Here is a 15162-nt window from a genome sequence, read left to right as displayed (position 1 = left end):
AGCGCCACTTTCAGAATACTTGGAAAAATTTCAAAATTTGATACACAGATTTAAATTGTTGGCAGCGATTTTGACGAAATAGTTCGTTTCCCGTTGATTTTAGCAGGTTACTGCGTGCTGAGTTGGTAGCAGTTTTCTTCAGTTGCAAATAAGACTGCACACTCGTTCTGCATTTTCATTTGATGTACATATAGCAGTTGTAAACATGGGGTTGGTTTGGAGTTCAAACCGAGACAAATTTGAGAACATTTTGCAGGAGGATGGAGGGAAAACTTGTTTATCTTCTGTGGATGACAGCTGGGATGATTCCGAGGAAAGCTTCTATGAAACTGTTGAGAGGCAATCACAGTCATCAAGTTGTGATAATCTTGTGCCAAAACTCGAGATCGACTCTGAAAATTTTGGTAAAGAATCGCCGACAACAACGTGTACTCCATGCGATGTACAACATGAAGAAAATATTTCACAGCCTGTTCTCCAAGTAATGTCCGGCAACACGGGTGGATCTTCAGGAAAATATTCCGAGACTAACTTTAAATGTATAGCTGATGGAGAAAAAAGTGACTGCATCGATTACAACATTGATAGATGGAAGACAGAAGTTGGCATTGATAGAGTTGACCCATCATTGGTTGAAAGGGAAGACCAAATCACAGAATGCAGCACCTTTTCGCTGCCATTAATTTCAGAGGAAAAACTGCTACAGGGAAAGTATTCAGGTAAAAGCCCATCCAATCCTGCAATGCATCATGAAGAGAAGCTGATTCCACAACCTGCTCTTCAAGGAATGTCTAGCAACATATGCGGTTTAAACACAGGTGAAACTTTCAGAGGATCCTCAGAGACTAACACAAAATGCATAGCTAATGAAGAAGACAGTGACCGCAGTGTTAATGGTGTTGATAGATGGATGACACAACATAATAAAAGAACTGGTCCATCATGGGTTGAAGGAGAGGATCAAATAACAGAATGCAGCACTTTTTCACTGCCTTTAATCTCAGAGGAAAAGTTGTTGCAGGGAAAGTGTGCAAGTAAAAGCCTATCTGAACCTGTAATGTCTGTGGCAGTTGATAATATACAGCAACAACAGTCTGAAGCACCTCTGCCTTGTGCATGGCAAGTTGATATAGACTGTTTCAAATCCAAGAAAAAGAAGAAACTACCCAAAAAGTATTTAAGAGACAGAGATGAAGACTTGCCAGCTGATTATGATTATATTGATGGCATGTCTGTTCATAATCAAGGACCACACAGGAGATTTTTGGCTTCTACAAATATTGCAACTCAAGAAATGATGGCTGGAAGAAAAGTGCTAGACCTGAGAAGATGGTATAAATACTTATAATGCATTTGCACCAAAGCTGAAACATGTTTTAACCCTTAAACTCCCATGAGTGACCAAGACAGAATTTCTCATTGCATCATCAAATCAATATCAACCAGATAAGTGATGAGAATAAAGAGAAATATCAATTTGGGAATAAGTTGTTGATCCAACATTAAATTCTCGGAACTAACATAAGAATTGTATGGTTGACAGTAAGGAGAATTACAAATTTGATCTGGGAGTTAAAGGGTTAAAGCTGCTTTTTCAAACATGGTAGGAAATTTTTTTTCATCACTAAATTTTCTCCAAGTGATATTTTTGGGTTCAAGTTTAGCACAGTAAAAGTAACTGTTAGTGATAACTTAAAGTTTTAAACCTTATGTAAAATTTACATGTAGTCTTTCAGATTTCTCTTGCTTATCTTTTTTAAGTTAAACCTGCTTTAACCACCTGCTTTAACCAAACATGTTTTGCTGGACAGGTGTTATTGGGGCATTCATCAAAACAGCTAAATTTGCCAACCATATAACCTCAGTGTAGAGCCTGTAACATTTATTTCAAACTTGGGCCAGCAAACACAGTATTTATTGGGAGCCAGTAGTCGCTGATGGAGTGCATGTAATTTTCTGTCATTTGTCTGAGGTTGGTTATTTCTATTTCCCATCCTCTGAGACCCAAGGGTAGTTGGTCAAGATAGCTTCATTTTCCCTTTGTCCAGTTGCTGTTGCTCAGCCAAAAAGTCCTTTACCAAAATTATCAACTAGGAAATATTCTTTGATAACTACCAAAAAATTCTCAAAAGTGGCTAACAAAAAAGAAAATGTGAAATCATCAGTTCAGAGAATGAGCTTTTCTGATCTTTGGAGGTTTAAGTGAAATCAAAAAGCTAACATCTAAAATACATCAAATTTTATATAATATATTGCCAGGTATTGTATAAGCCGGCCTCAGTACAAGAAGTCTTGTGGTATTTCATCTGTGGTGTCTTGCTGGAATTTCCTGTTTAGCTCTCTTGGTGCAGGCAGGTGAGTTCTTTAAAATTTCTACTCTGTATGCAGTGAACTCATGCCTGCAGAAAGCCCTTATTTGTACAGGCAATTGCATGATTTTTAATGCAATTTGGAATAAATATGTCCATAAGTTTTCTTAAAGACCCCAAAATTGCATGAGGCCATGAGATTTATGAGTTGTGGTACTTATTCTGAATTGCACAAGAAAATGTATGTGATAAATTATAAATGATATACTTAAAATGATATGGAGTAGCATTTCATACTTATTTTTTTTTGTTTTGTATTTTATTTGTTTTTGGGTTTTTACACTTTTTACAAGTACGCAAGATACATCACAAATTTCTACATGCATAAATTTAAATTACACTACTCTATTACACAAAGAAAATACCACTAAACTGGACTACGAGAATAAAAGAAAAGAAAATGCAAAAGCATATATGCAAATTATTTTAAAAGATGATTCATTTTAAACCCTGTGAATGTAATTTTGTAGTTGGTCAAAACAACCACATCCAGTTAAAAAAGCAGTTTTTCTCTGTAGTTTTAAAACTTCTCAGAGAAACAGTGTGTTTCCTATTTGCACTGCAAAGCCAGCTATGGAAGGACAAATGTTTTGGCTTTTAAGCTGATTCATGGAATGTAATTCAAAATTTTTATTTGGGAATAATTGTTTTGCGCGCACTATCTTCTAGTTTACAGCCCCTCAGTCAAGAGGACGCACTAAACATACTGGGATTCAAACCACCATTTGGAGAAATAAGGTTTGGACCTTTCACTGGAAATGCAACTTTAATGAGGTAAGAGATATCAAATTTAAGTCTGAACATTTTTTTTCACAAAGTGTAATTTTCAATATTACTTAGGTAAATCTGAAAGGAAGCAGGCCATCAAATATTCCTTAGCCAAAAAGTGTATTTTGAATGCAATTTCAAGCCAAATGCAAAAAAAAATGGGGAATAAATTAGTTCATAGAAAAACACCAAGAAAATGGATTTTTTTTCAGAATTTTTGTCCATGGTAGTTTTTATGGTGTTGAGAATATTTTTTCTCTCCTAACCCTTAAGAGGGAAGCACACTAACATCAGTATGCATATTCCCCATACTGTTTGCTATACATTTCTAAGGGTGCTGACAAAAAGAATTTGTTCATCAATCTTGAGAATATTGAGTTGGTGATCATTTCGTTTACTCTCATCACCTTACTGTGTGATGCAGGGGTTATACTATTGGGAGAAATTATATGCTATTCACTCGCAGTGATTAAAGAGTTAAGTGGCAGAAAGCAATGCAGAATTCTTCAAAATTCTTTTCTAAGAGAAATCAGAACTTAAGTTCTTTCTACATTACTAACAAAGAGGAACATAAATTTATGCTCTAGATGGTTCAAACAACTCTGCAATCACTTTGGAGTGGATGGGGATACCTATATTCTGTATAAACCAAAGGGAAAGAGTCGAACCATTGGTTTGAGTGGAGAGGAAGCCTTACGTCAGCTCAAGAAGGGCCTACATAACCCTCAGATGTCTTACATTTATCATTGTTATAACCACTATTTTTGTCCCATTGGATATGAGGATTCACCCATTAAAGCTGCTGATGCATACAGGTGAACTTTAGGTGACTAATTTTTAACTTTTTCTCTCTGCTTCTCTTTAACTCCCAGAAGTGATTGACATGTAACCTCTCCCTAGAATTTCCATACATTATCCAGCAAACAGGTAATGAAAATACTCAAACTTATCATGTAGAAGTTTTTGTAATCTTACACCACATTCTTGTGACTGATTTACAAGGGCATATGTAGCAACTAGAGGGGAGAATTAACAATCAGATCTTGGAGGTTAAAGGGGATGTGACCACTACACTAGTTTTGCTTGTCACATTAGTCAGTGAGCAAATCATGGGACCTGTCTTATGGTGACTTATTCCAATTTTAGTGGCAATTTACTTCAGTCTCTTACTCAGACCTGCTTCTCTGGAAGGAGAGGCCCTCTTGTCTGGTAGTACAACATTTTGATAAGGCCAGAGTTTGAATTTGGGAAAAATGTTGAGTCCAGCAGACCAACCAGGAGATACAGTGACCTATCACTTGGTGGGTTTGACTCATGGTTGAGAGGTCTGTAGACTCAACACCTGGTTAGGCCATTGTGTTGTGTTCTTGGAGGTGGAACATAATTATCTCTTACATAGCCTCTGTCCACCCAGGAGTAAGAATGGGTACCAGTTAACTGTCAGGGAAATCTTATGAAATGCTGAGGAGGTGTTGGGGGGGGAGGGGGGGGGAGATGGGGGTCATGGGAAGTAGCAATATTCCCAATTGCTTCATGTGACAGAAACCAGGTGAGGATAAAGCTCTGGCCAAATGAACCATTTGGCTCAAGTACAGATGTCACCGCACTTTTACCAGCTTGCCAACCACGAAGTAACTGCATTTCCTGCTTTATAATTACCATTAGTTTCATTACCTGTTCTTTTACCATCTTGATGAACCCTTTAACTCCAAGATCAAATTTGTAATTCTCCCTACTCTCAACCATACAATTCTTATAATGTTAGTTTAGAGAATTTAGTATTGGATCAACTTATTATCCCAAATTGATATTTTTCTTTATTCTCATCTCTTATCTGGTTGATATTGTATTGATATTGTAAGGAGAAATTCTGTCTTGGTCACTCATGGGAGTTTAAGGGTTAAGATTTAAATGTTAGCGCTGAATATTGGATATTAATTTTTATAGGCCACAGTTGTATGAAGATGAAGTGGAAACATGGATTTTGATTGGAGACCCAAGTTGCAAACATCCAAGCATTCACTGCAAGAGGTACAAAACCACTGTTAGAATTTACATCCATCCATGGTTTCATGCATTGTTAATATGATTTTGTTGCAAACACTTTCAGTTTAAATCTAGTGCTTTTTTTTTTTTAATAATTGGTAACCTGTATCCCTTTGTCTCAGGTGGACTGACATTCAAACAGATTTAAATAATGAAGCCCCATTCTACCTCAACATTCGTCAACTCCATAAAGGAATCCTGCAAAGAAATGTCAAAAAGACAGGTGGAAATCTTCATTGTATCATGGCTTTCCAGAAAAGAACTTGGCACCATCATAGGAAACCTGTGGCTGCTGTAGGGAAGAGAGTGTTTCTTGACGAAGAAGAAAGTCAGAGTAATGGAGACCTAACAGAAGAACACCTGCCAAGTGACTCTAGTGACTCATAACTGTTTTCACTTCCAAGATCTCTTTAGTAATTCTCCTTACTATCTGCCATACAATTCTTATGATGTTAGTTCTGAGAATTTGGTATTGGATCAACTAATACTTTGCTGAATGATATCTTTATTTATTTTCATCACTTGTCTGGCCGATATTGTATTGATATTGTACGCAGAAATTCCATCCTGATTACTTATGGGAGTTTTGAGGTTTAAGACGAAACATTTGAGCACAATTGACTCCTCATAACTGAAATCTCACACTTACTCAAATCACAACTGATTTGCTCTTAATTTTCTTCTTACTTACAAGTACAGTATTTGTCTCAAATAAGTCAAAACCTAAATTCAAAGTGATTTTTCTCTGTCAAGTCCTTCAGTGCACAATACTTGTAAATAACTCAAACCCCTTTGTCAAAGTACATCGCAGTGTTCTTTTTAAATCTGTTGTGTTATTTTCGTTGTTGACAAAACATTATCCAATATTTTAGAAGAGAGGTGAGGTTAACAGAACTGTCTAGTTTGACCCTTCATTCTCTGCCCTACATTATATCTGTGCAGCTTCTAGAGACAAACAGGATGAGATGTTCACTGTAGGAACTATGGAACAATTTAGGTAAGTTTGGTATAAGGTAATTCAGTGTTAACAACTGAGGTGAAAACATAAATTGATCACCGTAAAGAGTTTAAAGGCTGATGTTCTGAGCATTAGCCCTTCGTCAGAGCAATAGTATAAGGTAGTCATGTAAACGGTTGTTTTTATGCTCTAAGAAGGTTGAAAAAAGTGTGTACCTGTGGGTGAGGAAGGAGTTCTTATCAACTTTGGTTTTCCTGTCACTAAACCCAAAAGCTGCAATTCACTTAATGAGATTGGACAGAAATTAATGCATATAATGGTTATTGTGACCAAGAACCTACTGTAGATGGAGTCAGTGACAAAGATATTTTGATGTTTTCATCAGTTTAACCTGTATAAAAACTTAATCATTAAGTGAAAATGAATTTTTATTAGTTTTGACACAAATTGAAAGATTTTCTGGGAGCAAACTGTTAGTGCTAACAGCCATGACTTTTTACAACTATAAACCAAACAAATGACAACTACAATCATGTTCAATCTTTTCTAATGATTGCAATAATTTATTTCTAATAATCACTTAATGTACAATAATTATCTGCTTTGCAATATTTCATTCTGTGCAGTCAAATACTGCTAATTTGTTTTCTTTCAACTCAGCTTCATTGTGAATAAAACTACTAAAACTTCATGGGTTAAAAAACTAGATTTCTCTGTCTAAAAAATACATTCTCTGAACACTTTCTAAACCTTAGAAAAGTAAAAAGTCAAGCCACAGAATTGAATACTCTTTTGTTCTAGTCTACTTGAACATGGTTGAATAGTGACATACATTTAATACTACCCTGAGAAAACTTGAAACTTTATAAAAATACAGAGATTCAGTATTATTATTGATAATAATTATTATTATACCTGTAATAGTACTGAATGACAACTGAAATAACATCATGATAATGGCAACTTAATGTTCAACATTAAGGTGGCTTCATTTCAAAATTTCCACCATGGAAAAGAAAATTGCATGTTCAGAAGTGAACACAATCATTAAACCTCAAAGATTTTGGCAAAGAACCAACACAAGGCTGATTGAGCACATTTAGTAGTTATATATGCAATGTTGAAACAGTCCAGGCTGTAGTTTTATCCCACTTAGATTCATGCTTTATATTTTAACATATTTCAATATATATAGAATTTTTTAATATTATCTTAAAAATCAGTTTTTGATTTATTTTCTGGGATTCATTTGTAATTTCAAGTATTGTAAAGTTTTTGTAATTATTGCATAATTCAGCCTTTGGCTGCAATGCAGTTTTAATAAACTATCTATCTATCTATCTATCTATCTATCCTCTGTGATGTAAACAATCACTTGAATTATATATTGTTAGGACTTATTTTACAAAGGTTAATTTGGTCCATTGTTTGCTGGAACTGCTCTAAGTAAGTAACGATTCATGAATTTTACAAATTTCCAGAAAAATGAATCAAAATTAATCTTAAATTACAAAACTAAAACCATAATTTGGAACTTGTTGACTATTAAAATAGCAGAAAACCTGGTAGTTGAAATAGATAATATCGATTTTCTTTAGTTAGTAAATAAAAAGTTGATGTACAATTTAAATTCACTATTAAAATATAATTTGCAACACTAATGTGTATAACGGTTATCTGTAATAAGTGTATACTAGAATTGTGGATGGCATTGAAGGCATGCTCTGATGGACTACTAAGACTCTGAATATACTTTGGTATTTACCTAAAAGCATGCAAGCAGGATTTACACCCAAGAATATTGAAATTGTTGTAAGAATAAATGAGTTAAAATCATCATTTTGGGCTATGTCATCCCACTATTTTTAATTAGCACATACAAAAAAAACAACTATTCACCTCAGCATCTGTGACTAGCATTGAATATTTACCTCTCCCTTTTTCTGCTTAGTAAATATCCAACACTAGCTACCTCCACTTTGGTGAATAGTTGTTAATTATTAATCAGATCAACGTAGCTCGCAGGTTCATTTTCTTCAATAACCTTGTCCTCTCCTGAGGGTCTTTTTTCCAGTTGATGGTAAAAATTTGTGCTAGTTGATGCATAGCCAGTTTCTCTACTAGCATAAGTGTGAACCCCCACCTGGTCTATAGCACCATCACTTAGTACTTTGCAAAGCATGTTTTTCCTTCTTTCAAAGAATGAAGCATCTGTAACAGGTTCCGTGTATCCATCACTGTCAGAATCTGAAGTGCTTGAGATGGTTGTCCTTGCATACCAGATTTTTCCAGTTGACTGTTTGGAATTCATCTTAGCTGGGGTAGAAATTAAGCACATTTAGTCAGCATTTAACCATAACTCAAGCTTTTATGAATGTATTATTCTTTTCGTCACAATCACTTAGTGTTACAATTAACATAAAAATTAAAAAAAAGTTAAAATTATACTTAAAATTATATTTATTATAAATAATTAAAGTTTGTTTTCTGAAAAAACTTAAAAAGCTAATTGTGGATAGATTAAGTTAAAAAAAATTAGTTAATCCATGTTTCCATGGACACTTGAAAAATTCAGAGAATGGAAATTTTTCATTTGCAGTTACTGTTATATTTATTTATTTTATAATAATTAGTTTGTACTCACTTTTCCGTACTATGCTTTCCTTTGCTGAATTTGTTCTAAAAACAACTGGCTTTGCTGCAAATCATTGAAAAATACAAAATTGGGTAATTAGCTTAAAATGTTTGAAATGTGCTCTTAAGAAGAAAAGAAAAGGAAAGAAAATTTACAATACTTGACATGAATAGAAAGTATTCTTTCTTCGTCACGTCAAGTGTTTGGAAGTTATGAATTTTTCAAACATACTTAGGAACAAAGTAAGTTGATATTGTGTCTGTGGTATGTTCAGTGCATTTATGCCCAAAATTTACATCTATCTTGTAACTCAACCAACTTGAGAGATTGGTTGCAGCAATCAATCCACTTAGCTAAACACAGGACACCCAAGCTTACAAAACACATACTCCTGACTTGAGCCACAAGGTCTGTAATATCCATGCTGCTTACCATTTTTTGGCAGAGGGGGTGGGGGTGAGGTTGGTGGTGGCCTCAGGTCATTCAGTGACAACGGCCTCCTCGCATGTTGGTCCACAAGACTGTCCTTGATTCGTAGATGCTGATGAGGCATTTTTGACGGCTTCTGGTCTATTGCAGCATTTAATTCTGCATAATGTCTGTCTTGCTTCACAGGCCCAGACACGGCATACAGATAAGAGTGGGTAGACTGTGACATTGTTGCCAACTGGGCAGAAATTTCAGGATCAATAGAAATTTGTCGAGCAAGATCATTTACAATGCTTCTTGATTGCCCAGCTCCTGGGAATGAATTAAAAAGAAAATAAATTGTCGCTGTTTTTTACAAAATACATCCCCTTACCCATCCAGGTAGTATTGACCAAAATTTTACGAATGAGACCCAACCTCAATTTGGTTTTTCTAATCTCCAAATTTTTGGGAGACACATGATCATTCCCAACCACAGTCTCTTTTGAGGGAGGAAAAGAGAGAACCCTGGGAACTAGATTGAAAAACAACAAAATTACTGGACAATAGTAAACTAACAGCAGCCAAGCTCTCTTTTTACTGAGATAGCAAACAAGCAAATATGGCATGGGTCTAGGTTATAGGGCTGTTTACAAACTAAGTGCAAAGCACTGGAAATGTCTCTAAAAAAATTCAAATTGTTATCATTTATTTCAATAAATCAAAGCAAATACCATGAAAAACTTTGCTTTCTGAGAGTTGAGTTGGAGTATCTGTGATAAGATCAGCAAGTTTCTTGTATGTCTCTGCAACTGATTTTGTCTTGGATGCCCATTGCTGAAGCCCATCTGAAATCTTGTTCAATGACTCCCTCAATTTACGAGCCTGGGAAAGAAAATTTTTGTTGTGAGATATTAACAAGTAAACTCTTTCTTTGGAATCATCTTAACTGTGTTAGTAATCAAAATCCTTCAGAGCACATAATCTTCTACCAGATATTGAAGATGAAACCACCTGATTTGATAGTATAGTCAAAGCTCATGAGGACTGGGTAAATAGCCCAGATAATAGTCCATTTTACAGTTGTGTGCTTGGTTGCCAAGCCTTTGAACAGGAGTGAGGCTGAGGGTGACCTTGTTATGATACAAACCTTGCTGCTTTTGAAATGCAAATTAATTTGTTATCATGCTAACTAGATTCTGGTCTCTAACACAACAAGGTCACCTTCAGCCTCACTCCAAATCAAAGGCTTGGCAACTAAGTACACAACTGTAAAATGGCCTATTGAAGACATTTATATTATGACCAACAACATTTTAAATCTACCTAAAATGCTGGTACAAATCAGTGTGTGCTCGCAATAAATTCTATCATTCCTTGATGCTTCAATAGTGGAATAGCACCAACATTGTTTTGTATAACCATCTAAAGTATATTAAAAACATCCCCTAAAACATCCCACAGCTATGAAAAGTGGAAAAAGTTCCAACAGGAGTTTCATAAAATGTGCTTAATTTGATGGAAAAAAGTTTTTATGGATCTTGATCATGACTTATCAAAATATTCATAAAAAATGGGACTGGAGTAATAAGAGCACATATGATAAAAAAATCAGGACAATCAAGGTAATCACAGTTAGCAAGGTTTGACTATAATAATTTTGTCTCTGAAAAAATTTGTTCTAATAATTAGAATTGTCTAATTTAGACATGAGTTTTAAACCTTAAAGATCTCGTGCTTGGTTGTTTTCACTTCAAGTTCAGCTTGCTCCTGCTCAGCTTGTGAAATGATCTGCTGAAAAAAATTCATTATTGAAAAGAAATCCAAAATGATGCCAACAAATACATCACTGGAAAGAGGTATTTACACCCAGGCTCCCTTGATCTGATTCAAGATTCTCTCCTAACAAGCCCATATTTGCATCAGGATTATTGGCCCTTTCACACCCCTGAGTGACTGGAGTTTCCCTTGAGAAATCAAACATTTCCAAGCAGAAAAGTGATGAGAAGAGATTAACATTGAGTACCCAAATGAATCTTTTTGTCTCTTCTCAACACTTTTTTGCAGAAATATGTGTTGATGTTAGTGGAAGTACTATATTAGACATTTCTGAGAGTCTTTTTTAGGGTTGATATTAAATTATGAAGCTACCAGGACCAAAATTTTTTATTTCAATCTGGTTTTACAATAAAATCAGATTCTAGAAAATTGTAACCTACTCGTACCTCAACCATTTCATTGGATATTGTTCTTGGTCTGGCTCCATCAGATTTCTTTCTGTTTTGATCCAGCTGAAAATGAAAAAAAAAACAAAAATGACATAACACCAATTGAAGTTAGGAATATATTTTGGTTTCTGGATCTATAAGTGTAAGTTCTTACTGGTTTGATCAGGTTTAAAAATGGAAATTAAATTAAAACATGACAACTTTGAATAAACTAACTTAAAAACCACTCTCCTGTATAATTACATTCTAGTAAGTAACTGCCTGAAATATTTTAAATTTCAACCTGCTTTTGAATTTTGTTCATCTTTGTTACATGAACTGCCTCCCTCTTTCTTGATTCATTCAGAACTTTCTCTTGCTGAAGAATTTCCTTGAAACTTTTGCGATATTTGTGATACTGCAATGCAAAGAATGGAAGTGTCTAGATTGTGATCCATAATTAATCTGCATATGGCCATCTCCCATATTTAGCCCTTGGACTCAAGAGTGAGTAGCATCTAATTTCTCCATACAATATCACCCCTAAGTCAAACATTTATCATTGGAATAAAGGAATTGGCCACTAACTATAAAAGCTCTTGATTGTTTAACAAATTCTCCTCCTCAGCACCTTAGGAAATGTAAGGGGACAGTATAGAGAATATGCCTACTGGTGCTAGGGTGTGAAGGATAAGAGAGGTAGGTCACAATATCTGAAATAGCTAAAAGTTCCTTAACATCACACAACAATATATCATACGAAAATTTCTAACAAATCTCAGTCATAAAAGCTAAGTTTTTTCGTTTATCTCACGATGTAGTCATGTGATGTACATCGCAACGTTTCAAAGGCATACTGCTAGTCTTCTTCAGGCAAAGAAGACTAGCAGTATACAGTCAAAACATCGCGATCTACATCACACGTGACTACGTCATGAGACAAACGAAAAAACTTAGCTTTTATTGTTATTCACCTCGATGAAAACCACAACCTTTTTTATGAAATTAATCTCACTCATGATTTCATAAACAATCTAGTTAATCCTTTAACTCCCAAGACCTCATTGGTAATTCTCCTTACTGTCTGCCATTTCATTCTTGTGATGTTAGTTTGGAGAATTTGGTATTGGATCAACTAATAATCCCCTAGTTAATATTTTTCTTTATTCTCATCATTTTTTTGCTTGACTTTGCATTGATATTGTAAGGAGAAATTTTGTCTTGGTTGCTCATGGGACTTAAAGGGTTAACAATTACTTTCCCTATAAAGCAATACAATAATTTGAAAATATATTTTTGTTTAAGAAATAATAAAGATTAAGAAGTACAAATATTATAAATACCTCTTCGGTAAAATCCTTCATAACTGTTGTCCACATTGTGGACACCTCAAACACTTTGCTGAACACATCCTGCAGAGCGAGATTCTCTTCATTCTTGGCCCATTTTAACATACCTAAGGATGCTGTGGGAGATGAATCATTTATGTTAACAAATACGTATCTAATTTCTCCCAACAGAACCATCCCTAAATCAAACATTAAGGTCATGAGGATCAAGAAGAAAATTGTGAACTCAAGAAGCTCTTGATTGTTGGTTGATAAATTCTCCTTATAAGTATCACAAAAAATGTGTAGAGAACAGTATTGAGAACTTGCATACTGATGTAAGAGTGTAAAGGATTTATGGCATGTGTTAAAGGTGATCTTAGGGTTAAGAGGGAGATCCCTTGACCAAGCGGTTTGTGCTCTAACATCAGTATGTAAATTCTCTATACCGTTCTCTGTACAATTCCTAAGATGCTGACAAAGAGAATTTGTTTAACAATCAAGATTATATTTATTTGGGGATCATTTTCTTAATTCTCATGACTTGAATGTTTGATTCAGGGGTGATATTGTATGGAGAAATTAGAGGCTGGTCACTCTTGGGGAGGGTGGGAGACTGTAACCTACAATGCACAAGCATATATTATCCAGAAACTGAAAACTTTGATAGAAATAAAAAAAATTCACTCTGACTGAAAGTGCCAACCTTTCTGTGATTAGTAGTTCTTACTCCTGACTGTTTCATTTTCCTCATATATTGGTTTAGAGAAACTGAAATGTGTCTACACGTGAAGGTATTGATCTCGCACAAAAATTTAACCTTGATCACTCCTGAGAGTGAGAAAAACTATATATGCGCATTCATGACTCAAAAATCCTCTGCTAGGGGAGTCCCCATAAGGAACCTTCACTCGCGTCACTCGCTTAACCCTTGGACTCTCCTGTTTATTTTCTCTCACATCAACCACTATTATTCGTACCAAACATGGCGAAATTCCTTTCTAAATCTAAATAAGCGGATATTCGATGTCTCAGGAAAAAAATTCAATTGCAACTCCAACTAATGACATATTTCACTCGATTAAATATCCCCTAGCTTCCGGTAATACATCTAGGAGTATCGAAGCTTGACGTTATCGTGGCAAATTCAAAGTTCAAAGCGACAGCACCACGCTAATATGAATCGTTCTATTGAGAATTCGAGTGAGACTTGCTGAAGAAGGCTTGATCGTCTAATATTCACTGATTTGCCACCTGATCGAAACTTCGAATTGAAACAGAGTCAACGGTGCGTGACAAGCTACATGGATTGTGATTACAAAACTCGTAACAAAAAAATTCTAAACAAGTAGAAGCCTGTTTGAGCTGAAATTTTGTACACGAGAAACTCTCGACAGCGATCCAGATCTACTCTCCAAGCATTAATGCCTAAGTCAGTAAGCCAATGCAGAAAATATCCTGTAAACAACGCTTTCCAACACAAATGAAACTTACCGTCCGCTTTTGCAATGATCAGCTTTTGGAAACTCTCGTACACAACTTTTTCGTCGAAGATGAGCAGACCAAGAGAGCCGTGACCATCCCTGGAGTTTATAACCTTATTCGCAGCTCGACGAAAGATCCTTGCCATCGCTGTACCTTGAATGGAAATACGATCGAGCGCAAATATACTTAAATACTCTCCGATTGTTTGAAGAACCCTTCGCAATAAGTGATTTACAAGAGATGTACGACGGAAATAGAATGTACGTAAGCGTCCAGTCTCTATTCAGCGTTAAGGGCCCCGTCGGAAGTGAGGGTGAAGGTTGGGCCGGAACCGGAAGCGGAAAAAGTATGTAACCAAATTGTGCGTAGAATGAGTCTATGGCGAATAAAAAGCGACAATAAAGAACTTGAAGATTACTTATGGCCATGAGAATAAGCCGTTTGCATTTATTTGAACGAGTATTGTTAGCTATTTGAAAAAAAAAGGGAAAAGAGAAAACGGATAAAGAGATTTAGCCGATCCTCCGGAACTAGTCTTGGTGTGTTTGGTGCCTCCAGTCAATGTTTCTTCAAACCCCTGCCTCATAAAGGTGATGATAAGCAATCTTCTAAAAAGGGATGAGGTGGGGCAGGGGGATATTCACAAGAGAGCTTTTATTTTCGGAAATTTCTTCACTTAAACCAATATCATATTCCAAATTCTTATTCTACATCCGAACAATTTATAACCTCTTGATCCGAATTTTTTTTGCAATTCCATGTATGGCTTGAAAATTCTTTTTCTCGAAACATTTTCTTCGACATACCTTAATTAAGATTTTTTGTTCTTCAAATAATTCCGATTTCGTATAAGATTCTTGAACTGCGTCAAGACGGGGGGGGGGTGGGTGGGGACAGAATTTAAAGTTAGCAAAAAAATAAACTTTGTATGAATAGAATAGCGTGTAATGTTTACCTT

The 15162-nt window shown here is 35.4% G+C and overlaps 2 protein-coding genes across 4 annotated transcripts; one reads left to right on the top strand and one right to left on the bottom strand.

Moving 5' to 3' along the window:
- The first annotated feature begins 37 nt into the window (after positions 1-37).
- Positions 38-6440, top strand: LOC131769484 (basic immunoglobulin-like variable motif-containing protein). Of its 2 annotated transcripts, none has more exons than XR_010717818.1 (6): positions 38-1332; positions 2260-2355; positions 3039-3143; positions 3725-3963; positions 5085-5168; positions 5306-5334. XR_010717818.1 is itself a non-coding variant. In XM_059085208.2 (6 exons), exons 1-6 carry the CDS (start codon positions 206-208, stop codon positions 5568-5570), a joined length of 1905 nt encoding a protein of 634 aa, XP_058941191.2. In that variant the 5' UTR covers positions 38-205; the 3' UTR covers positions 5571-6440. The 2 variants fall into 2 exon arrangements, 1 of the variants encoding a protein (XP_058941191.2); XM_059085208.2 differs by having other exon boundaries at positions 3725-3952; positions 5306-6440.
- Positions 6441-6747: 307 nt separating this feature from the next.
- LOC131769495 (uncharacterized) lies at positions 6748-14447 on the bottom strand. Of its 2 annotated transcripts, none has more exons than XM_059085218.2 (9): positions 14214-14447; positions 12735-12856; positions 11696-11809; positions 11410-11475; positions 10907-10978; positions 9919-10069; positions 9209-9517; positions 8786-8839; positions 6748-8457 (listed from the first exon to the last, which is right to left on the bottom strand). In XM_059085218.2, exons 1-9 carry the CDS (start codon positions 14347-14349, stop codon positions 8135-8137), a joined length of 1347 nt encoding a protein of 448 aa, XP_058941201.1. In that variant the 5' UTR covers positions 14350-14447; the 3' UTR covers positions 6748-8134. The 2 variants fall into 2 exon arrangements, with proteins under 2 accessions (XP_058941201.1, XP_058941211.1); XM_059085228.2 differs by having other exon boundaries at positions 10907-10975.
- Positions 14448-15162: the final 715 nt, after the last annotated feature.

The sequence above is a fragment of the Pocillopora verrucosa genome, chromosome 6 (genome assembly GCF_036669915.1).
Source record: "Pocillopora verrucosa isolate sample1 chromosome 6, ASM3666991v2, whole genome shotgun sequence".
Taxonomy (NCBI): domain Eukaryota; kingdom Metazoa; phylum Cnidaria; class Anthozoa; order Scleractinia; family Pocilloporidae; genus Pocillopora; species Pocillopora verrucosa.
The sequence above is the reverse complement of the archived record's forward strand: the minus strand, read 5'-3'. Positions and strand labels throughout refer to the sequence as shown.

Excerpts from the sequence above, each read along its gene's own strand:
- LOC131769484 (XM_059085208.2), top strand. The coding sequence starts at position 206 with ATGGGGTTGGTTTGGAGTTCAAACCGAGACAAATTTGAGAACATTTTG. Across the intron at positions 3,144-3,724 it reads GGAAATGCAACTTTAATGAG|ATGGTTCAAACAACTCTGCA; the intron begins GTAAGAGATATC and ends TTTATGCTCTAG. Across the intron at positions 3,953-5,084 it reads AAAGCTGCTGATGCATACAG|GCCACAGTTGTATGAAGATG; the intron begins GTGAACTTTAGG and ends TAATTTTTATAG.
- LOC131769495 (XM_059085218.2), bottom strand. The coding sequence starts at position 14,349 with ATGGCAAGGATCTTTCGTCGAGCTGCGAATAAGGTTATAAACTCCAGG. Across the intron at positions 11,810-12,734 it reads TGAAGGATTTTACCGAAGAG|TATCACAAATATCGCAAAAG; the intron begins GTATTTATAATA and ends TTTGCATTGCAG. Across the intron at positions 10,979-11,409 it reads TATCCAATGAAATGGTTGAG|CAGATCATTTCACAAGCTGA; the intron begins GTACGAGTAGGT and ends AATTTTTTTCAG.